The sequence below is a fragment of the Scylla paramamosain genome, chromosome 8, assembly GCF_035594125.1.
Source record: "Scylla paramamosain isolate STU-SP2022 chromosome 8, ASM3559412v1, whole genome shotgun sequence".
Lineage (NCBI taxonomy): Eukaryota > Metazoa > Arthropoda > Malacostraca > Decapoda > Portunidae > Scylla > Scylla paramamosain.
Window position 1 is genome coordinate 28,881,068 of NC_087158.1, and position 23,472 is coordinate 28,904,539.

The following is a 23,472-nucleotide window of genomic DNA, read 5'->3' on the forward strand; positions in this document are numbered from 1 at the left end:
AGAGAGAGAGAGAGAGAGAGAGAGAGAGAGAGAGAGAGAGAGAGAGAGAGAGAGTATTAATATCAGGTGCAAGGTAAATAAGTCTTTTGGTGTTACTAGGGGCTTTTCTAGTTCAGTGATAGTGAAACCCATCGAGCAGTTCATTGTAAGACTGACTACACACACACACACACATACAAAAAGTTAATAATTCGTCCTAGACATGAATTCACATAGATTGAATCTACCGACTACCAAACTGTCTATTTTTCGCCCAGTGCCAGGGAATATAAGATTTTTACCCATCAACCTTTTATGGGGGAGAAAACAATAATGTCAATGAAAATCATCCTGGTACTCCCCACTAAACCATCCACCTTCCCTCTCCCTCGCCTGATAATTCACTCACTCGATAAACACATCCTCGCACACCACCGGCAGTGACAGCCTCAGGAACTCCCAGTTGGCCTTCTCGCATTGCTCGAACATCTTGGAAGAGATCTTGAGGCAGGGCGGCGTCTCAGAGCCGGCGGGGATGCGCGTCACTTCGATCGTGGAGTCGTGGAAGTCGTCATTATTCTCGAAGATGGGCTGGTCCTTGGTGTACCAGAAGGTCACGGGTCGCTCCATGTTCCTGCAATGTGACGCAACACCTGCACCACTTTGCTACCAACACACACACACACACACACACACATTCAACAGAAATGTGACGTAACTGTCCGAATACACAAAAATTTCTCCCAAAAGTCTGCCCTTTATAATTCAATATCCGGTGTTGCAATATTACAATGATGTGAAAACACGCCATGTTGCCATCTTGACTAATATACATACACGCAGAAGGGTTCGTATCCCTCCTGAAGGCCGTAGGTAGTAAAGAACTTGAGGTGGTTGATGTCCTGCCCGAAGACCATGTGTGCCCGCTGGCCCACGCCGAGGGTGCAGGCTGGCACGAAGGCTTCACCCTGCACTTCATTGAAGGCTGTCTCGGAGCCGCTGGCGTCCATCATCAACTCACCGTTGAGGGAAAAACCTGACGGGAACACCAGACCAGTCTTACACACACAGAACGGCTCTGTCTCTACGTATGCTAGCTAAACCATTGTCTTCTGTCTACATGGTTGTTATAGCATGACTGTATGCATCATAACACTGACAGATTCTAGAGAAACGGCTGTCTGGCGTTTACTATTTTCTATGATTATCTATGGAAGGGAGAGCTTATTTTCAAAACAATTATTTAAATGGTTTTCTATGAATCAATATAAATTCAGCATATATATATATATATATATATATATATATATATATATATATATATATATATATATATATATATATATATATATATATATATATATATATATATATATATATATATATATATATATATATATATATATATATATATATATATATATACACACACACACACACACACACACACACACAGAGAGAGAGAGAGAGAGAGAGAGAGAGAGAGAGAGAGATAACTTATAAGAGAGATGTATCGTTTATTTGCATCCACATGAATGGAACATCCACATCTTTTTTGAAAATCGCATCCACATACACACTCAAATTTGTACTACAATAAAGCTCCACACTGTTACCACACACAGAGGGCTGGTCAGAGACACAGAGGTCAATGTGCGAGAGTAGACTGAAAGAACTGCGGCAGGCCTGACGTTTTTCATCACACCACACTGCCTAGATGCTGTGGGGAACGTGCCACGGCAGGCCAGTTATGGGTCAGCACGCATAGGCCACAGCTTGGAATGGATTTTTCATCATCCATTACAATTTGCCACTTGCAGACTGAAAAATGTCCGCATCGTCATGTGTGCGATGCCATTGTCTAACATTCACACCATCCCTTGACTCTTTAATTAAAACTGACATCCACATCCCATATCCGCAACGTAACCAGTTATTATATCCACATCCACATCTCTGTCCACGCGTCCCTGAATTCACACTTCCGATACATCTCTCTTCTGTGTCAAAAATGGTTATGGAAATAATAAGTGCAATAAAAAAAGCAAATATATGTGCTTTGGTTCCTCACAGACTACGCTTGCGACAAATAATTAGTTACTATTAATTAATACAGATTTTTAACAGTAAAGTTGAAATTACGATAAGATGACTTTCTCCACAAAATCACATCGAGAAAATAGTCTGCATTATATCTGGATCATCATGCACGTTTGATTGTATGCAGTTAGAACATGAAATGTATAACATAAAAGACTGGTAAGGGTTGGCAAGCTGGCGCTGGTGTGGTGGCGGGAGTCGTGGTTGGCAGCAAAGGGAGCAGCCCCGCTGCCACCACCACACTGGTGACCACTTCATGCTGGCGAAGCACAGTAAACATGCACCGCTTATGTACAACACACAACAACAGCAAGCCAGGCTTCACAGGGGACAAGTGCCATCCTGGGTATGGCTACACCCGCATCCATTCACATACACACACACATACTAACAGCAAGAGAAGAGGTAGGGCTCAGGGATCATGGACACGATTATATCCTGTTCGTATCATACCTTTTTCTGTAATTTCTGTCATTCATTTATCAAAAAGCACTACGTTTCTTTAACTTAAAATACCAACTTTGTCTCTAGCTCACTGTCAGCCATAGAGTGGAGACAACAATTAATTCTAGTTTCTTTAATTAGAAAAATACTTCTACTTTGTCTCTAAATCAGTGTTAACTATGGAGTGGAGACAACTTTACTTTTTAAGGTATAAGAGAAGAGAGGGAGTTGAGGTGAGCCTCAGACACAGCTGAGGTAGACAGTGTGTTTCATGTCAGGGCTTTACATTCTCATGACTAGTTTCCATGTATGGGTGGTGGGGAAAACCCTGGGCCTCGGGAGTGACAAGGGAGACCACTCGCACAGCCAAGCACGAGTAGTCAAGAAGGTACAAATGTGTGCGGAGGGACGTTATGAGGCAACAGAGCAGGAGGCGCCCCAAGGGAGTGTGTTCCCTGGGTACTGGGTAGTGGTGCCTTGTGTGCAGGCAAGGCAAGGCGACGCTCTAAGGTCCCGATGAAGGTCTACAAGTTACACTACGGTCAGGGCCTAATGGAAGGCGACAAAGACCCGACAGCCAGCGAGGTTCTGTTTCAAGCCACTCACTGATGGTTCTGTCGACGAGGTCAAGGCACACGCCCACCACGTCGCCAACTTGCCACTTGTGGCCGTAGGTGTCCACAACGTTCGCATGACACTTCTCTTCCTGCATCACACACAAACAAGAAACTCAGCACTGACATTCAAAGGACACAAACCTGCAACATGACAATTTATTAGAGGGAAATGACACGTCCGTAAAGTGCAGCAGACCTCTACTCTCCACCACAAGACAGGTCACTCACTGTGACGACACTACAGACCAACAACTTTAATGTTTCACCGAGCGGTGTGCTGCACTTTACTGAGTAGCATTACACAGGTCTGAAACACAGTGCTGGGTTAGCAGTTTGGACTCCCTAGAGGCCGATGCACCCCTGTGGTAGAACTGTGAAGAATAAAACAAAAGAAAATACGAGTGGTTAGTGAAGGGTGTCGGGAGGCCTGCTCACGAAAGGGCCACAAATCCTTCTTCACTGCTCGTGCGGTGTTGGTGAGTACCTCATGTGTGTGTGTGTGTGTGTGTGTGTGTGTGTGTGTGTGTGTGTGTGTGTGTGTGTGTGTGTGTGTGTGTGTGTGTGTGTGTGTGTGTGTGTGTGTGTGTTTAATGTTTAAATGGAGACCATGCTTACGAAGTCGACATTTGTGCAGATTCAGTGTATTACGTGTGTGTGTGTGTGTGTGTGTGTGTGTGTGTGTGTGTGTGTGTGTGTGTGTGTGTGTGTGTGTGTGTGTGTGTGTGTGTGTTTGCGGATGAAATGTAACATGTAGGTAGTTTTGTATGTGCACTTGTGAGCGTGTGCGTGTTTAGAGTGGAGGTGACCACGTGAGAAGGCCACGGCAGGTGACTTACTGATGGTCCTATCATGAAGGTCCAACATCACACCCACAATGTCGCCGATGTGGATGCGGCGTCCATAAGACTCCGTCACTCCCAGATGGTTCTTGGTGTGCTTTAAAGACACAGTCAGTTAATGCTCAGCCTCGCCCGTGTCAACAAACAAAACCGACTGCATTGGTCACCTGAAACTGAACTGTTACTTGTACCCCTGACTGTTGAAATCTTTGTCCAGCGGCTTCCCTGGTGGGGTAACGATTGCTTCTTTGTCCACGAGGAACAAAGCGAGAGTAGGCAATCCTTCAAACTCCAGACTCTTCAACTTACCTCCCGGATACACACATCTTGAACCCACTATAACGTTTGCTGATACGCATATACCGGTCAGTTTTTTTTATATACTAGGATTATTTCTTCTTTGATACTGAGAAACTTATATTAACGCAATGGATATAACTGCTAAACTCACTCAATAAACCCTAAACTGGCCAATCCTAACATGAAGTACTATCGCTCTTCTGGTTCAGGTTCATTGACAAATGGCCCAAGACCTTCAAATCGCCGGCCACGGCAGGTGAAGAGAGAGGCGCCTGGGAGGAAGAGACTAATACTTACACGGAAACCATCAAATGCCCAGGACTTGTCGTCGCTTCCCAGCTCCTTGCCGGGCTGGCTGGACACCTCAACCCAACCGATACGCATTGGGCCCGACGTGAGCACTTCCATCTCGAAGTACCACTTGCCTGAGGTGACGGCATTGGGTTTCTCCAAGCGGTAGGTGCGGTGGCCCATGCCTTGCTTGTCCCCTTCAGCTGCTGCCGTGCCTGCATCAGACAAGACAACATTAAAGAAGATAGTAGGTAGAAGTAAGTGTGTATGTGACAGTAAATCAAGTCACATGAAGCTGCCTGACAACATGTATTGAGGACGTGTTACCTTCAGCCTGTTCCCCAGTGGGCGCCTCCAGCAGGTAGCCGTATACCAGCAGGGTGCGGATGGTCTCGGAGGCGGTGTCACGGTTGGCCTTCTTGATGGCGTCGTCCACGTTGAGGTAGCTCACCAGATGGGGCGAGCGGCGCATCTCTGGGTCTTCGTTGAGGCCGTAGGTCCAGCCCTGCAGGATGCGCTCCTTGGCCCAGATATTGTGTGTGTTCTGGGCCAACTCATCTACCAACTCCTCCAGCTTGGGCGTCAGGCTCACCTGCCACACATAACACCTCACTTTAGAGTGTTTTTGACGACAAAAGTAAGCTTATAGCAGGCTTGCCTGTTGTTGCACTTAAATATAATTTTCCACATTATCTAATGAAAAATTTACTTTACGTGCGCGTTATCCCAGACAAGTTTAATTCATAACAATGTGAAAACAAACAAACAAATATTACACAAAAAATGTTTTCGGATATAATAATGAGACCAAATAGTACAGGCATGTCAGCCATGAAGGAATTGGAGTAAACGTGAAGGGCATGAGGAGAGGCTGTACCTGGGAAAGGTCAAGAGGCTGCGGCTTGTACCCGTTGGACTGCAAGAAGGGGTCGTTGGACAGCCTGACGGAGCGGATGCGGCTGGGCGGCTTGTCCAGCGTGATGTGGTAACCCAGCGCCAGCACCGTCCTGCACACACACACACACACACACACACACACATAATTAAAAACAGTGGAGTACACAAAACACATACATAATGAAACATGCCTAAAGCAGAGAGATAAAACATGATTCATAACACAAAATATGCTGTAGTAAGCTCATTAGCAACATTCCCCTTTAAGAGTGGCCCGCTGGAATGACTTGACGCAAAACACCGCATGAAAAGAGGGAGGCAAAAAGGAATAGACCACCACTGCAGCCTGACCCTTCAGTGGGAGCTCACTTGAGTGTCTGGAGGGCGAGGGTGGCGTCGTATCGCTTCTCACTGGGCGGCAGCTTCTCGAAGGAGGTGAGGCACGGGTGATGGAGGCGCAGATCGTCGCGGCGCTCGGAGTAAGTCCAGCCTTGTTCGATCTTGTTCATGGCCCACATCTCGTGAATGTTCTCCGCGAGCTTGTCCCGCACCTGCTCAATGTAGCCCGGCAGCTGGATCTGTGAAGAGGGGGTTGAGGGATTGAGGGGTACAGTGGTGTGTGTGTGTGTGTGTGTGTGTGTGTGTGTGTGTGTGTGTGTGTGTGTGTGTGTGTGTGTGTGTGTGTGTGTGTGTGTGTGTTTATCCTTTAGTTAAAAATTAGAATTAGTTACACGTAAAGAATATTGTTTGATTAATCGTGAGTTGATATTCACCTTACACAAGGATCTAGGGGACTTCTTGCAGCTTGCCTTATTTCTTATGTTCTTATGTTCTTATGACCAGCAAGGAGGGTTTCGTTGTGTTAGCAAAGACGAATGAGATACACAGTGAGTGTGTGATAGTACTACAGGTCTGTACTCACGCTGGTGGTGTCCACAGGCTTGGGGACGAAAACCAGGTCGTCCTGAATAGGCAAGGGCCCTGCCAGGGTGCCCTTGTGCTGCTCGCCGAAGTAGAAGCAGGGGTCAATAGCAAGTGTCTGGGGGCGAGACAGAAATAAAGGAACGTTTTTTCTTTTTCTCCTCTCTTTTTTCTCATCTCCCGTCAATTATTCTCTCTCTCTCTCTTCATGTAGTTCTATTCAACAAAATAATGTTGCATATCTCTTCAATTTATATAATTATTTTTCTCTAATAGCTACACAGCTTTCTCAGTGGGGTAGGTGGAGGGAGGTGAGGGCAAAACTTAACGAATATGATGAAAGCATCACTTTAAATTTTCATTTGTCAAGATTTCCTGCTGCTGTCAAATTCGGAAACATTTCTCATGTCTATAGAGAGCAAAAACTATTTCCATCAGCTAATGATAGAGATGAGTGAAAGAACTGGGGTGAGGGATGAGCGGTGATGAGTGGAGGACGCGTACCTGGAAGGGAAGGAGACACTCAGACACGGGTGAGTGGCCATCTGGCGGCGGGTACTTGAGGCGGCCGTGCTCTCCACCCAGGAGGAACCTCGCACTGTAAAGGAAGTCAGTTTTTTACGTCATTAGTAGTGCACTTGCAACAACACGCTTAGCAATTTATCTATTTTCTCTCTCTCTCTCTCTCTCTCTCTCTCTCTCTCTCTCTCTCTCTCTCTCTCTCTCTCTCTCTCTCTCTCTCTCTCTATATATATATATATATATATATATATATATATATATATATATATATATATATATATATATATATATATATATATATATATATATATATATATATATATATATATATATATCAGTCTATGTATGCATGTGTGTATGTATGTATATCTATCTATCTATCTAGTATCAATCTATCTATACATGCCACCGGGGAGCCTGACCTGAGCTTAGCGGAGGCAGACACCACAGGGAAGAACATGCCGTCCAGGTTGAAGCCCGTGAAGGCGCCGTTCACCTGCCTGCCGTTCACATAGAAGGTGATGATGGGGACTGTCAGGTCGAGGGCGCAGCCGATCACGTCTCCCTTCTTGATGAACGGCACTGAGTCCTGGCAGGGAGAGAGTGAGGCTGATGGGGAAGTTCCGTTGTAAGGTTTTCAAGATAGGCTGCATTTCAACAACTGGATGTTTTGATGTGTGTGCGAAGGGAATTAATACAAACGTGGTATTCTGAAAGAGTTATGGTGCTGCTTTTCTTATGTTCTTATGTAGTGCATCGACGCAGACGTGAACATTTCCCCATGCATTTCCTCCCACGGGTACTCACGATGGGGTTGACAAGGGTGTATCGTCCGCCAGTCCACAGGAAGGAGCCGTCAAAACCATAGGAGTACAGGTCATCGCCCACGCCGTTACCGCCCCACTTTTCGCCGCCGCCCGGGTAGCTCACATAGCCCTTGGTGTTGGCCCAGCCGATGCGCAGGTGCGGGGGCAGATGCGAGGACTGCTCGATGTGGTCCAGCGTCACCTCGTAGTACCACCTCTGGTAGATGGCCGAGCCCTCCACCTGGCCCACGAAGATGTTGGGGCGTGCGCTGCGGAGACGCCGGGGAGTTAAGACCACGGTAAATAGTGTGAATGAAGAAGGAACATTCATAGAAGGAGACAAAGGAATATAGGATAGAGTAGCTGGTCTTATACAAGAACGGCGTGTAAATATCAATATTTCTCTTTAGCCATAACTTTAAAGAAATTCACAGTCAAAAACCACACTTTACTGATTTATATGAACTTTCTATATCAATATATATATATATATATATATATATATATATATATATATATATATATATATATATATATATATATATATATATATATATATATATATATATATATATATATATATATATATATATATATATATATATATATATATATATATATATATCCTACAGCCTGACAGGCGAGGCTCACCTGGAGACGTGGTCCACCAGCTGGGTCTGCAGCAGCAGGTTGCGTCCTGGCAGCAGGTAGTCGCAGATGTTGTTCTGTGAGGAGCGCACGGCCGTTCCGTTACCCACACATAGGGAGCACAGCACGTCCAGCACCTTGGGGTCGCGCCCGTACTTCTCCAGCAGGGCAATGATGACCTTGATGTGCTCCTCCTGTGGGTGCAGGCGGGGAGGGTTTCGTTGTGTTAGCAAAGACGAATGAGAATCACAGAGTGAGTATGATAGTACTACAAATGATGCTTCCTGGGACAGTTTAGTGATGACACAATTTATACTAGGTTATGCTATGCGTAGGCCAGGGACGCACCTTCATCACATTGAGTGCCTCGGGGGAGTCGATGAGAACACAGTGCAGCACATCCAGCATGCCGGTGCCCTCGCCAGCTGATCCCAGACGGGAGAAGAGCCAGTTGAGGCGGTGACTGTTGGCGAACTGTGAACAGTTGGTGTGGTTGCCCTTGATGACGGCGGCCAGCAGCTGATAGAGATAACCTGCGGCACGGACCAGGGAGCGGTTAGCGAGGCACGAAGGCTGAAGGACGTATTCGGAAATGCTTTGCTCTGTCACCACGACTATTTTCCAAGGCCACGGAGATGATAAGCCGGGCTTTCATAAATCTTTCTCTTGTTTATATACAGAAATCTTGTTATTAGAGCCGTCAAAAACGACCTCAAAACATGTGTCACTTCAAAAAGAGATACAAAAGGAAAGAAGAGAATGACTTGAAAGGTGTAACGTACCGAAGGAAAAAAAAAATGGACAAGGAAGAGAAGAAGGAACAGAAACAACAGGAGGAGCAGGAAATGAATAACGACGAAGAAAACAGAGATAAACAGTGAGGGAGAGAATGACTTAGGAGTAACGTACCGGAGATCACGTCCCAGTCCATGCCCGCCTCCTCGCCGGCCAGCGCCACCATGAAGCCCTGGCCAGTGATGACGGTGATCTTGTCGATGGCGTCCAGAATCAGGTTAAGGATGCCCTCCTCCTGGAACAAGTCTTGGCGGTTCCTGAGGGCGCGGAGGGCAACCTGGCGCTCGTTGTGTTCTGACGACGAGGAGAGAAACAGGAGATTGGTAGAAGAGGAAGAGACAGAGGAGGAAAAAGAGGACAGAGAGCAAGAGAAACACGAGATTGGAGGAAGAGAAAGAAGAAACGTAGGATAGAGAGCAAGAAAAAACATAAGATTGGAAGAAGAGAAAAAAGAAGAGGAAAATTATAACAGAGAGCAAGAAAACATGAGATTAGAAGAAGATGAGAAGAAAGAAGAGAAAATGGAGGAGAAATAGCAAGAGAACATGGATACGTGTTTTATTTACCATCTTGAACATCCAACTTTTTTGATGTGTGACTAAACCTTCACAAAATAATACACACTCTTCTACTTGACGAGTACTTTTGTCCTTTATAACTGGAGAGACAGTGAGAGAGAGACGAAGAGGGAGAGGAAGAGGAACATACTGACTGAGGAGTGGAGATAAAACACAGGGGAATAAACGTGTAGGTATATATTACAGGCGAATAGCAGGTGTCAAAAGCTCTGGATCAGGAACTCACCAAGGTCATCCTCGGGGTAAGCGAAGTAGTTGATCAAGTCCTCGAGGCAGTGGATCATTTCCTTCAGGCTCACCATCTTCAGGAGGATCGAGATGCGGCGCGACGTCTGGATGCTGTCGAGTCCTCTGTTAGGGAGAGAGTTGGTGCCGTATGTGTTAAGCAAGACAACCTCACCACTGCCACGTCAGTCTTCATCCTTCATCGCTAACCGTCATTCTTAGTCAGTCCTGAAGCTTTTGTAAATATTCGTCATTCATAATCCTGCATTCCTAGATCTTTTATATGTATTTTGTCATTCCTAATCCGGCAATCCTAAATCCTTTTTATACGGTATATTCGTTATTCCTAATCCGGTAGTCCTAAATCTCTAACCTACATTCGTCATTCCTATTCCTGCAATCGTAAATCTTTTATATAAACTCTTCATTCAATAGTTGTACTTTATAAGTGAGAGATTACTTTAGTTGATGTATTTTAAGGAGAACTGTACGTAGTGTTTACAGATTTTTTTTTTTTTTAAGATATGCATTTTGGTTATTATTTGTGACATTTTATGATGCTATGAGACAAAATTCCGACTTTACTATTCTACGTTGGATTAGATAGAACAGTTTACCACAAGCACCCTCATAAGATAAATCCCCAAAGATCTGCTGCTGCTTGCTTTACCTTTGTGTTCATGTGTGTTTTCACCTATTCACGTACTCATAGTCTAATGGTTTATTCTACATCAACTCTGACGTATAAAAATGCCACTACTTAAGATTGAGACGAGAAAAAAAAACCGCTTTTTAAGACTGAGAAGAAAAAAAAAACACCGCTTTTTTTAAGACTGAGACGAGAAAAACACTGCTTTTTAAGACTGAAACGAGAAAAAAACACCGCTTTTCAAGACAGAGACGAGAAAAAACACCGCTTTTTAAGACTGAGACGAGAAAAAACACCGCTTTTTAAGACTGAGACGAGAAAAAAACACCCCTTTTTAAGATAGAGACGAGAAAAACATCACTCCTTTAGACTGAGATGAAAAAAACACAGGATAATTCGATAACACATGAAAGGTGGATATAAAATCAGGACTAAGACTCACTTGATGAAGGTGTTGAACAGGTGGGAGCACTTCCGGATGACGCGGCCGGTACGGGACTCCTCCTCCTGACTCCTGTAGAAGACCAGACCGTCGTCCATCTTTCCTTCCTCTTGTAGCGTCGCCTGCTTGATCTCCACCTTGCCCACGCCCTTCTTCTTGATCTCAAACGCCTGCAAGAATCCAAAGTAAGACACTGAATTGTAAGCCACATACAGTGTTAAGATACACGCCACTCTTTCTCATGTCCAGCCAATTTAAGTGTGCGTACTGTACTCAGGTCTCCAGTTAGTTAACCTTCATGACTGGAAAGGTAGAGGAGGAGGAGGAGGAGGAGGAGGAGGGAAAGTAGGAAAAGAAGAGAAAAAAGGAGAAGGAGAAGGAGAAGGAAAAAGGAAGAGACGAAAAAGGAGAAAGAGGTGAAGAAGAAGAAGGAGGCGAAGAAGAAGAAGAAGAAGAAGAAGAAGAAGAAGAAGAAGAAAGAAAAGAAAAAAAAGAAGTAGGAGAAAGAGGAGTAACATTCTATACCCAAGTTTGCATTCCAGCCACCCCAAGAACATGTAGCGTACCAAGGCTTGCACTGTACCTTGTAGGAAAGCCAGAGTCCAGTCTCCACATGCTGCACAATGACCGTGGAGTCGCCGTACTTGATGAGGGGCACGCCAATCACTTCCAGGTCCTTGTCCTCGAGAATCACCTTGTTATCGTCTTTCTCCTCCCGCAGGTAGAAGGACGTGGCCGCGAGTGTTGCCTCATCCCTGGTGGGGGGAAGGAGGAGGGGGAGGAGGAGGAGGAGAAAAAGAAGAACAAGGACAAGAAGAACGAGAGGAGCAAGGAGAACAAGAAGAATAACAAGAACAACAACAAGAAGGAGGAGGAAGAGGAGGAGGAGGAGCAGAAAAAGAACAACAACAAGAATAACAACAGAAAGTACAAATAGAACAAAAAGAACAGCAAGAGCGAGAACAAGGAGGAGGAAGAGAAAGGAAAAGAAAAGAAAAAAAGTAGAAAATAAAAGAAAAAAGAAAAAAGAAGACAAGAAGAGGAGGAGGATGAGGAGAAGGAGGAAGAGGAGAAAAGAGATGAGATACGAGCTTCATCTATCATCCTCAACATCCACCCACGTCTCTTAGATGAAAGACTAAAGCCATTAAAAGTAATACCAACGCTTCCATCTTTCACGAGTTCTTTCATTTATCTTCATGACGGAAAAGCAGGAAGCGGAGAAGGAGGAGGAGGAGGAGGAGGAGGAGGAGGAGGAGGAGGAGGGTCGTTCTTACCTGTGCAGAAGGACGAGTTCATTCTGCTCGTTGATGCCAAGATACCTGCCAGTGGTGATGTGTCGAATGCGCATCGGGTGGAACCAGTTGATGTAGCCGCCAGCCCACTTAGTCCTGGCCAGCTCCAGACGCCACAGCGATCTAGCCTGGGACGTGACGGAGCCGCCTTCGTACACCACGATGCTAGAGAATAGAGGACCACCGTGAGTAAGTATTGTGATGAAAGGTGTAACAGTTTGTAAAGTCTCTCTCTGTGTATTAAGGTTCCCAGTTCCTTCCTAGAGTAGAAGACGACCATGAATAAGTATTGTGACGAAAGGCGTAATAGTTTCCCTGGCTCCCTCCCTTCCACAAACTTAGTCTTCTTCGTTCCCTCCCTTCCTCACACTTACTTCTGGCCAGGCTGATCGCTCCACGTGGACGGGATGGAGAGACACTCGTCACCGCCGTGGAAGAACCTCAGAACCTCACCGCCGAACACGCAGGCTGTGGAAATACGGCTATATTACTACCACCACCACCACCACCAGCGCCACCATCACCACCACATAACAGCAGCAATGAAGCCACACCGCCTGCAGTTAAATATTATGGCAGAATCAGTGCAGGAATTTTTATATATGAGAGGCTTATAGGTGGGAATCTGGCTGGGAGGGGAGAGGCTTGCAAGGCTTAGTCTCGCCAGGGGGGCGGAAATGCCAATTAAAATATATATATATTGGAGTCGTTTTGTGATAGCGAATGGATGGATGCTTTTATGACTAGATGAGGTTCAGCACGCGCGCCAAGCTTCCTGTCTTTGGTAGTGAGGGTGGTGGGGATGACGGAAGTAACGATGATGATGATGATGACGAAGATAACGATGATGACGAAAACAGTGCGACAGCAACAACAACAACAACAACAACAACAACAACAACAACAACAACGACAGCAACAACATCATCATCAACAACAACAACAAGCCCGACCACCTCCACACTGCCTCACTCACCGACGAACTTGAGTCTGGAGAGGCCGGTGCCGAAGGGAAGGACGGACCAGTGGGTGACGTGGAAGGAGGCGTTGACGATGCTCTGTTCGTCTTCACGTGTCGCTTGCTGCGGGGAAAGAGACATTCAGATAACACACCCCAAGACGCGCATAATCCTTTCTCCTGCTAATGAGCCAGATGGGGATAAAACTGGAGTGATAATCTTGGTGTAAAGGTGATATTAAGAGTGAGGATACTGTAATGAAATCCCAACAGAACTAAGATGGATATGGCGTTTTGTTCTGCTAATGAGCCAGACGAGAGTAAAGTTAGGGTGATAATCTTTGTTTTGAGAGAGAGAATGGCAATACGAAGGATATATTGTTGTTCAAGGGTGAGGATATTGTAATGAAATCCCTACATGTTAAGAGGAAATGTAGAATATACAGGTGTTTTCACACTAAGAAGAGAGTGATGAAAACTGAAAGATTAGCTCCACTATTTTTGTCGTGTATTTTCTTTAGAGTGAACATCTTATTGACAAACATTAAGGCAAAGCAGACCATGAAACTTTTTACTCTGAGAAGAGAGAGAGTCAGAAGAGATTAATTCCACTGTTTCCTTTATTTTTTCTCATACGAGTATGAGTACTGAGTAACCTGATGCATGTACAGGGCGGGACACAAGCCGCGTGAGAAGGGCAGGGACGCCACTCGCCACTTACCAAGTATCGCTCAGTGGCCACGGAGACGAGGATGAGGTCGTCGCCAACTCGCACCTTCTCACCCTCGGATCGCTGCTTGCTGGCCGGGTGAATGGTCCACCAGCACGACTCCCCTGAGGAACACGACGCTCACTCTCTCTTTCTTTACACACACACACACACACACACACACACACACACACACACACATAACTTTTCGTTCTTTTTTTCCTTCCTTTTTCTCAAGATCCTCCTGGTGAATCGAAGAGAATACAGGCTAACAAGCTCTCCAAGAAAGTGAGGCTTAACAAGAATGAAAAGATCATCCACTCACCTCCCTCCTTCCCTCCCTCCCCCCCCCCTCTCTCTCTCTCTCTCTCTCTCTCTCTCTCTCTCTCTCTCTCTCTCTCTCTCTCTCTCTCTCTCTCTCTCTCTCTCACCCATGGAGTGTTCCTGGAGACCCACGTCGAAGGCAAGCTTGTCTCTGGACGAGCTGGTAGAGAGGCATGCCAGGTACTGCAGGAGGCGGCGAGGGAGGGAGGGAGAGGAAGAAATGAAGTTAGCAGATAATGAGAACAGAAACAAAGAGAAAAAAAAAAAAGAGGGAAAGAAAGAAAACAAAATTTGATGATTTCCACAAACTCACGTGAATTCTCTTTGAAAAAAAACTTCATCTTTGATGGTAAAAAATCATAGCAATTTCTCTTTCATGTTTGTTCTCAATTATCATGACTTTTGTATTTGCTGTGCTTATGACAGGGCAAAGTTGATTATTTGTGGGGCAAAGGGCAACTCACCATCATGGAGTTCATGTGCCTCAGGAGAACAGCATTGCCGTAGAGAAGAGTTCGGTGCCCTGAGCCTGTGCCCTTACCCTGGGGGGAGACAAGGGGTGTTGAGGCACGGGTGGTGACGCGGCCTGCCCTCCTGCCTCTCAATTTCCAATACAACTCCTACCATAACTATCTCCAGCAGACAGTTGTGTGGCTGGCTGTACTCGAATGTTTAACAAGCTGCATATCTGATTACGAAGGCCTGAGGGACGTGGGGACCATAAAGAGCAGTGACGAGAGAACTTGACATTTCCTCTCAGGAGATGAACAGCCCAAGGGAGGATCAGGGGGACTTGTGAGCAGTGAGGAGGCGGAGGGAGGGAGGCTTAATGATACGCGCTCCTGAGTTTTTGCTCCATTAAAGAAAAATAATTATAAAGTTTCGATTTACCCGAAACGATGTGCAGATTAAAAGTTTGAGTAAAAGTCGTGAATAAGTTGAGAATATCGTGCTGTAGGAGGAGGAGGAAGAGGAGAAAAAAGGAAGGGAGGAGAGGAGAGGAGAGGGGAGAGAGAATGAGGTAATAATGTGCTGGAACACTGCAAACGAAAGAGGTAACCAGGGTGAAACAAAATAAATATTCAACAAAACGGTAAAGGTGGTGAGAACAGTGCAAACAAAAAGTCAAGACGGGCAGTTATGTGGAGAAGGAGGTTGGACAAGGTTGAGGAGGGCGGGGAGACTCGCCTGCTGCTCGGACATAGCTTGGGAGGGGGGGGGAGAAAGGAGGAACCAAGGACGCGGAGCCAATATCTGTGATGCCGCCTGGTGGAGGAGTGCTAAAGTGCAGGTGTGACACAAACAGGGGAGCGGCAGTCACGCGCCTCCATTAGGGATGCAGAGAGCAAATGACTCGTCTTTTCTTTTTCTCTTTCCTCTCTGGGCTCCGTGAGGGACTGCTGCCGCGTGAGTGAATTACAATAGCCAGCACTTTAACACCCGGGGGAAGGACGTTCGCGCGCGGGAGGAGGCTCGGGAGGTTGAGGGGAAGCAAGTTGGGGTGTCGTCCTCCTCCGGTAGCTCCACACTCTCTTCATTCACGTCGCTTGAGTCCACTGCTGGTCTCCCCATCGGCAGCGACACATTCAGATTACCCTCCCTCGCTGCCTTTACAATAACTATTTACAACTTCGGCCACGTGGACAGAGAGGGGCAGTGACAGGCTCCCTTAACCACATATAATACAAAATTCTTCTTCTCCACTCAATTAGGCCACACCGTCTGCCTACGGAAGGGCTGGTTAAGACCGATCGTCATTACACAGTGGAGTGTGTGGCTGAGACGAGGTGAGAGAGAGAGAGAGAGAGAGAGAGAGAGAGAGAGAGAGAGAGAGAGAGAGAGAGAGAGAGAGAGAGAGAGAGAGAGAGAGAATTTAAACAAGTCTACAGGAAAAAAACATGGCGTCTCTCTATACAAAGCTAAATATTAGTGTCTTCAGTAGCAGCCGTTTAGTATTGCTGGTCAGGAACCGTAGCTAAATATTCTTCCTTGGAAACACAACAGCATGTCACCTTCTGGCCAGGCGAGGAGTCGTGTCCTGTGAAGGGACACGCGCTACACGCCCGTCACGAGTCCTGGCAGGCGGCAGTGTGCGGGGCGGGAGGCCGGGGCGAGCTGGGTCAGAGTATCACCTCATTTCAGGCGCTAACAGTAAGCTCGTCGAGTAGTTCAGAACAATCAAATAGACTGCAAGGGGAGCTGTTCCATTTATGATATTGTTCATTCAGCGTCATGAATTGATTAGTGAATCTGAACATGTATTAATGCGTCCCGGCACGGAGTGAGCAGCTGAGCCAGACAGCAAAACGTCACCAGGAGACAGGTGGCGGCTGCGTGGTAGCCTCGCAGGGAAGCAGTAATGAGGCACACACACGTGACTGAGAGTGAAGCTGCGAACAATTTTTACGCTATTCTAATCTTCAATCAAAACTAATGACATTGTAAAGATTCATAAACAAGTGGACAAGAGACAAGATTTTTATAAATTCTGCAGTGCTAAATGTTTTACGATCAACTATGTTTTTGAGAAAACGTGAAGCTTCCATTCCTGCAATGATGCGTTTCTTGAAGCCATGAATGGAAGACTATACGGTTCACGGGACAGCTCATTATTCTGGGAAGAGGCGTCCTCCTTCCCTCCATTTCTTATCCGGTCAACAAATGGCCATCGGGTCACGAGGACACAGGCTAGCTAAGTAATACTTTCCCATTCCCGGCTTGCTTGCTGTCTCCAAGCGCATCACGGTCCCCGATTCTCTGTCCACCCGAGTGAAAATATCGCTGGCGTATCAGGACGAGCAATGATCTTAAAAGTGTCACTGGTTGCAAAAGCCTGAATCCCAGTCTGTCCACCGTGCCTCCTGGCCGGCGCGTCGCTCACCGCCCACCGACTCTGTGAAGGCGGGCGATAGCCTCCGTTCACCAGCGGAGGCTGTCGCCCGTAATCATGCAAACTAAAACTCTTTCACTCTCGGTCCCCGTCAGCATCAAGGAATATATTTAGTACAGATTCATGTTCGTCAAAGTGTCTATAGGATGTTAAGCTTTAGGTGTGCACGATTTGCTTCAGTCTTCACCTTCAAGCGTAAAGAAGACTACCATTTAGCTTTTGCTTTACAGGGACTACGTCAACAGTGTTTAGTCTACGAAATTTTGTGCAGGTCCTGTGCATGACCTGCCCGGGGAGATGGTGGGTAAGGAGGCGGGATCTGCCCGGCGCCTCACCCCGCCCTGACGGTGACTGGCCTCAAGGGAGTTGGGGATAGGGGGTGAGATGAGGCGAGGCGGATCCCCCGGCCCAGGGCCTCCGGGCAGGAAGGTCTCAAACTACTGCTACGGTGTAGGGCTGAGGTCGGTACTGTGGCTTAAGTATAATTCCGTGTTAGTCGGTGACGGAGGCAAGGTGGTGAGCGAGGCAGGGCGTCCTGCTAATGCTCTGTCTACTTACAACAGTCCCCTGCTCCTGAAAAGTAACAAAATTTTCATGTGAGAGCGGGTCAGGACGGGCGACCCCAGGGCAGTGTCGCGCCACCGCAGACGGGGGCCCTGCTGCTACGGCTACTATTTTGGCTGTTTCATTCTCTTATTGCTACTGCCGGTACTCTGCTGCAGCTCCTGTTACGTCTGTTCCTCCTGGTGATGCTCTTGCACCCACACACTCCCCGTGCAATACCTGGCACCAGTGGCTGTCCCGTGCACTCCTGTCGCCTCATGACATTGCTTGATGGCCTTCGTGTTTGTATAACATTACATTTAATTAATTTTAATTTGGAATTAATTGGATGGCCACTAGAAGGAATGTCATGGTGGCAGAGGTGACAAGGAGGCAGCTGGGACGCGTCCAACACCCTTGGCACCCACACAAACTCGCGGGCCCCGGAACACTCATCACCCTGGCACTCTGCTGCAGCAGCAGCAGCAGGAGGAGCAGCAGCAACAGCAACAGCAGCAGCACCACCACCAACATTAGCAACAACAGTAGCAGTAACAACATTTGGTACTACATCTGCTGTTACACCAGCACTGTACTGAATAACAGCCGACAGACAGCCTTGTTTTTAAATACTAATCATTGCATCTCGATTATAGCTTGTGTGTTACTTTAACTCAACTAAATATTCTACACCGCTACGTCATCCTTTCTAAAATCATTTTTCTATTTTCCCCCTAGTGGTCACCAAGGTCCTCCTGCAGCAACAGCCCTGCATGCATTGCCTCACCGCCACCACACGCACCGCCTCTCCGCCCTGCATCTCTTCCTGCGCCATTCGGACCACAATGGCCGCCGCTCTCACATCTCAGCCTCCACACCCACACAGGAGGCGACAATCTGCCTCACCAGCAACATGATGCAGGGCTAGTATCTGCTCTTCACTCTGCCACACTCCTACAGTACATGCAGCAGCTGAGCGACACGACAAGCTGCCTCCTGATGTAACATTCGTGTCTGTCTCTCCTCACCACCAGGCAGGGACTTGAGTGTCCAGTGCCTACGCAAACTTGTCTGCTTATGTAGCTAATGTTCACACCATCATCACCATCATTACCATGGGTGCATTGCGGGACAGAAGCCTCCAATCACCCTTTTCCGCTCATTTCTGTCAGCTGTCTGTCTATTCCAAGCCACGATGGCAAAAATGATCTCATCTCCGTCTAGTTGTCTGTCTGTCCTGCCTTTTTCACCACTCCCAGACTGCCATTCTATTACTCTGATCATTCATCTATCACCTGTTCGACAAAAGACGTGTTATGTCCATGTCCGCATTTCCTTTAAATTGTAGTGAAAATTTCTTCAATTTTGATCTGCTCGCAACAAAAAAGACATTGTAAATAGATACATGTTAACAGGCACACCTGAATGATACTCGCGCCGCCAGTGTTGTGTTAACTCACGTGGCGAGGTCAGGGCAGCAATAGACTGGCGATGTAATTGAAGCAGTTCAATGCAACCTGAGTTCTGCTCTTAGCGAGCGCTATAACTTGTCTATCATCAATACCGAATCAAGTATACTCATTAATTTATCTAGATTAAACCTATATGTTGGCTTAATCTAAAATCAATTGTCAATCGTAGGACAAATGCACAGCTAGGCCAGAGGCTGGCCTAGCCTGCCACACCGCCTGGAGACCTTCTTGGGGCCGCCTTTGATGGCAGTCACCATGGCAGCCTGCCAGCAAGCAGCCACCTGTGGGTGGTGGGCAGGTGTGGCGGCGGCTCACCTTACCTCTCCCTCGCTCCTGTCACTATTATCACTCGCTTTCCTTCTCTCTCATGCATCTGGCGGTCCTATATCTTTGGTATATACTTACGTACCTATAAATGAGTACATACATAGGTACAACATACATGCAAACGAACTTTTGGTGTTTCACCAAGATCGCATGGCTTGCCAAGCATCGTGGCTGCAGCCACACGAAAGCGACTCTCTGCTACATAACCTAAGCTTCTGACGTTCAGGTTAAGAAGAAAAGAGCAAGGAGAGAACTCGGTCCTGTTTGTGTGTTTGTATTAGCGAACACAGCGAGCTTCCTTCCCTGGCTGTGGGTTCCTTTACTCTGTGTTAATTAGTAGCATTAAAGTATGTTATTGGAGCTTGTCTTAGAGGCGGGTGCGCTCGTGTGATGGACACTTTTTAGGGATTTATTTTTAGATTTTTAAAAATATTTGTTCATTATTTTAGTTTACTCAGTGACTGATGCCCTTCCCTCGCTACTTCAGCCTCCTATCAGCTACGTATACCAGTCACTGCTACTTACTACTACTACTACTACTACTACTACAATTGCTACCACTAATGCTGCACCATCTCAGCTTTCTCCACGGCAGTCAGTAAAATGTATATGCAATAACGCAGTAATCTCGGGACCCCTAATCATCTTCACACACACACACACACACACACACACACACACACACACACGAACATCAGGTACTATTATTACCACTACACCTGCCACAGCCAAAGTCACTCGAGGCACACACACTGCAGAGGAGACACTGTTCCCACACCACACAACACCAGCACACATGCGTCCCTTAACCTACAGCACAGACATACGAGTACATAGACACATACAAACACATCACCTGTAATAAGACGTAGCATAACAATATAACAGAATCACTGACCTACCTATACATAATAAAAAAAGAACAGTGAGAAAAAAAAATAGCAAAGATACCAGGGACTAAGGTGCAATGTTCCGTGGGTGCTATTAATTAAGGACTAAGGAGGAACTGTTGCCGGGAAGGAAAGATCACATTACCTCCTCGCTGGCGGCGGCGGTGACCAACTCCTGCAGGGCGCGGACGGACAACGCCTGCTCGATGAGGAAGACGCCCTGGCATAGGTCAGGAGGGTTGTTCTGCAGGGGAGACACGCGAGGCACCGTCAGGAGACTCACCCACATATAGATGGTACAGGAGATAAAAGGAAATTTGACTTTTTTAGCTCGAGCTGCCTATGAGAAAGTTAGCATTATGGCCTAAAAATTTACTCCTTCAAAACACTCGTTACACAAATGACTGTAAAGTGAAACACAACTGCATACAGATAGTAAAGGAAATTAGACTTGTTATTACAAGCTGCCCAAGAGAAAGTTATGGCTTGAATATTTACTCTTTCAAAACATTCGTCAGATAAAGAACTGTAAATTGAAAACGGTGATCATCCAGACGTAAGGAAACTCACCCGCACACAGATCGCAAAGGAAATGCAAGGAACTGAGACTTATTCAACTAGAGCTGCTAAAGAGAGAGTGATTATTACAGTCTAAATATTTACTCCTTCAAAACTCTCGTTGGGCAAAGAGCTGTAAAGTGAAAATAGTGATGGATATCTTACCGTGTTCTGCCTTTAATGCAGGATAAACTAAGAGTGTAAAATGTGGACCCCAATATCGGAGGTGTTTCCACTTCTATTAATACTTTTATCGCGGCGAGAGCGACAGGAGAGGAGGATAGATAAAGAGGGAGAGGAGGAGGAGGAGGAGGAGGAGGAGGAGGAGAAGGAGGAGGAGGAGGAGGAGGAGGAGGAAAGCGAATGAGAAGAAACACAATTCGAAGCAGGAGAGCTGAAGAACAAGTTTTCATTAATTCCTCGTTTACCTGCAAAACAATGAACACACCTTTACCCGCCGTGCTCAATACAGGTGATCCGCTACAGTGACACAGAGGTGGAACAAATCGGAACAGAGAGCAGCAGATATGATGACCACTTGAAGGGTGTTAGTCGCTACGCTATCTAATCTATATAGTAAGAGATGCGGGGTAGTACAACCAAAGGGTCCTTCTCACCAGTTGTTCCCTTCAGCGGTGATATGGAAAAGCTGCAAGTTGATTCTCTCACTATAGGATCGAGGGAGGAGCTATCACTACTGCAAAGACTACCGGCGCAAAGAAAATGTCGGATTATTAGCGCCAACTTCAAGAAAAGCGACGTTTTCATAATGACATACGAATGTGCATGATGTCTTCGCTGGTGATTAGTCCAAACACTTGCCTACGCTCTTCCTGAAATCTGTAACTTTTATGATATCGATGACACTGGAAGGCTTGAGAGTTCCATGCGTTGAAGAGCCGATTAAGGAGGTGCCTGGTCCGTATTTTTATGGTCTTGGCGTCTTCTTTTTTTCACCTACTTCCAACAGGTTCCATGGACGTTATGGCAGTTTACAAAGGTGTTTTAATGGTATAAGATGGGAAAAAAAAATCCGTATCATCAATAAGAAAAAAAAAAACACATGGGAATCTCACTGATCATCTCTGTGGCCTTTGAAAAATAAACCTTAGTGGAACTGCAATGTATTAGAATTTTTGATATCGTAAAAACTTCCCTCAGATCACCGTGCATCCTTCACTTCTTTTACTAATCATGTGCCTAGAAACAAACTCATCTTCTCATTATGTCTGACCGATCAACTGTGAACTGTTATGTACTAAAACCTTGATTTAATAACGACTTCTATCAGATCACCACCCATCCTCCACTTCGAGACAAGAAAAAAAAAAAAAAATAGACTCTTTCTTCATAAAATGTACTGAATCCAGCAATCTTTCTTTATCCCATAGACTTCCATAGTAAAGCAGACCACCTCCTCCATCCGTTATAGCGAGGGACGCCGGAGAAACAGAGAGAGAGAGATAGACTGACAAAGAGAAAGACATCTAGCAACTATATCCCTCTGCTAATATTTGGAGGAGCGTCTTACGGCAGGGCGAGGACATCCACTGCGAGTTTCAGGAGGCGGTTGTTGTGATGCTGGAGACTGAAAAAGAGAGAGAGAAAAAAAATAGAAGGGTAGGGAAAGGAACACTGCAATAAAGTGAGGGCCAGGAAAAACTTACCAATCATGACCGTCAAGGAGGGAAGGAAAGAGAGAGAGAGAGAGAGAGAGAGAGAGAGAGAGAGAGAGAGAGAGAGAGAGAGAGAGAGAGAGAGAGAGAGAGAGAGAGAGAGAGAGAGAGAGAGAGAGAGAGAGAGAGAGAGAGAGAGAGAGAGAGAGAGAGAGAGAGAGAGAGAGAGAGAGAGAGAGAGATGAGAGAGAGAGGAGAGAGAGAGAGAGAGTTATTAATATGGACAGGATAGTGAAGGATGAAGGGTGAAAACTGCGTAAAAAAGGGAAAAAAGGAAATGGAGGAAGGAGAAAGAGAGAGAAAGAAGAAACGAAGGTGGAGAATAAGGATATAGGGAAAAAATAAGCATAGGAACAAAATACAAAGGGAGAGCAAACACCAAAAAAGACCTGTTGGTCCTCACAAAGTTGGTCCTTAAAAGGGTGAAAAAAAAAAAAAAATGGAGGCCAAACCAGAATTAAAAAATGGTAATTCTCAGCCAAAAAATTGACAAAAAAAAAAAAAAAACTGTAAAATGTAACATGAGATTTTAAAAGGTGAAGTGTGTGTGTTTGTGCGTAGTAGTAGTAATAGTAGTAGTAGTAGTAGTAGTAGTAGTAGTAGTAGTAGTTGGCTGTAATAGTCGTAGTACGTGGTGGTAGTAACAGTAATGGCAGTAGTAGTAGTAGTAGTAGTAGTAGTAGTAGTAGTAGCAGTCGTAGAAGTAGTAGAGAAAGAAGTAGGAGCAGAAGATGAAACAGTAATAGTAGCAGTAGCAAAAACAGTGGCAGCAGCAGC

The 23,472-nt window shown here is 46.0% G+C and overlaps 1 protein-coding gene across 9 annotated transcripts in view; it reads right to left on the reverse strand.

The window, feature by feature from the left end:
• Window positions 1-23,472, reverse strand: part of LOC135103103 (ryanodine receptor-like) — a 151,580-nt gene that overhangs the window by 50,666 nt on the left and 77,442 nt on the right. For 3 of the 9 annotated variants that reach the window (XM_064009120.1, XM_064009122.1, XM_064009121.1), the window contains exons 3-28: window positions 22,551-22,607; window positions 20,607-20,705; window positions 17,788-17,802; window positions 14,804-14,881; window positions 14,447-14,522; window positions 14,028-14,140; window positions 13,325-13,430; window positions 12,723-12,816; window positions 12,331-12,513; window positions 11,637-11,808; window positions 11,054-11,223; window positions 9,964-10,088; window positions 9,274-9,453; window positions 8,713-8,897; window positions 8,368-8,558; window positions 7,718-7,985; window positions 7,333-7,499; window positions 6,893-6,986; window positions 6,390-6,506; window positions 5,837-6,045; window positions 5,448-5,577; window positions 4,898-5,162; window positions 4,577-4,785; window positions 3,130-3,229; window positions 817-1,015; window positions 389-613 (exon numbers count right to left, since the gene is read on the reverse strand). In XM_064009120.1, the coding sequence (XP_063865190.1) occupies window positions 389-613; window positions 817-1,015; window positions 3,130-3,229; window positions 4,577-4,785; window positions 4,898-5,162; window positions 5,448-5,577; window positions 5,837-6,045; window positions 6,390-6,506; window positions 6,893-6,986; window positions 7,333-7,499; window positions 7,718-7,985; window positions 8,368-8,558; window positions 8,713-8,897; window positions 9,274-9,453; window positions 9,964-10,088; window positions 11,054-11,223; window positions 11,637-11,808; window positions 12,331-12,513; window positions 12,723-12,816; window positions 13,325-13,430; window positions 14,028-14,140; window positions 14,447-14,522; window positions 14,804-14,881; window positions 17,788-17,802; window positions 20,607-20,705; window positions 22,551-22,607 (3,827 nt within the window). Of the gene's footprint in view, window positions 1-388; window positions 614-816; window positions 1,016-3,129; window positions 3,230-3,976; window positions 4,077-4,576; window positions 4,786-4,897; window positions 5,163-5,447; window positions 5,578-5,836; window positions 6,046-6,389; window positions 6,507-6,892; window positions 6,987-7,332; window positions 7,500-7,717; window positions 7,986-8,367; window positions 8,559-8,712; window positions 8,898-9,273; window positions 9,454-9,963; window positions 10,089-11,053; window positions 11,224-11,636; window positions 11,809-12,330; window positions 12,514-12,722; window positions 12,817-13,324; window positions 13,431-14,027; window positions 14,141-14,446; window positions 14,523-14,803; window positions 14,882-17,787; window positions 17,803-20,606; window positions 20,706-22,550; window positions 22,608-23,472 lie in introns of all 9 variants that reach the window. The other 6 variants (XM_064009123.1, XM_064009124.1, XM_064009127.1 and 3 more) reach the window with 4 other exon arrangements.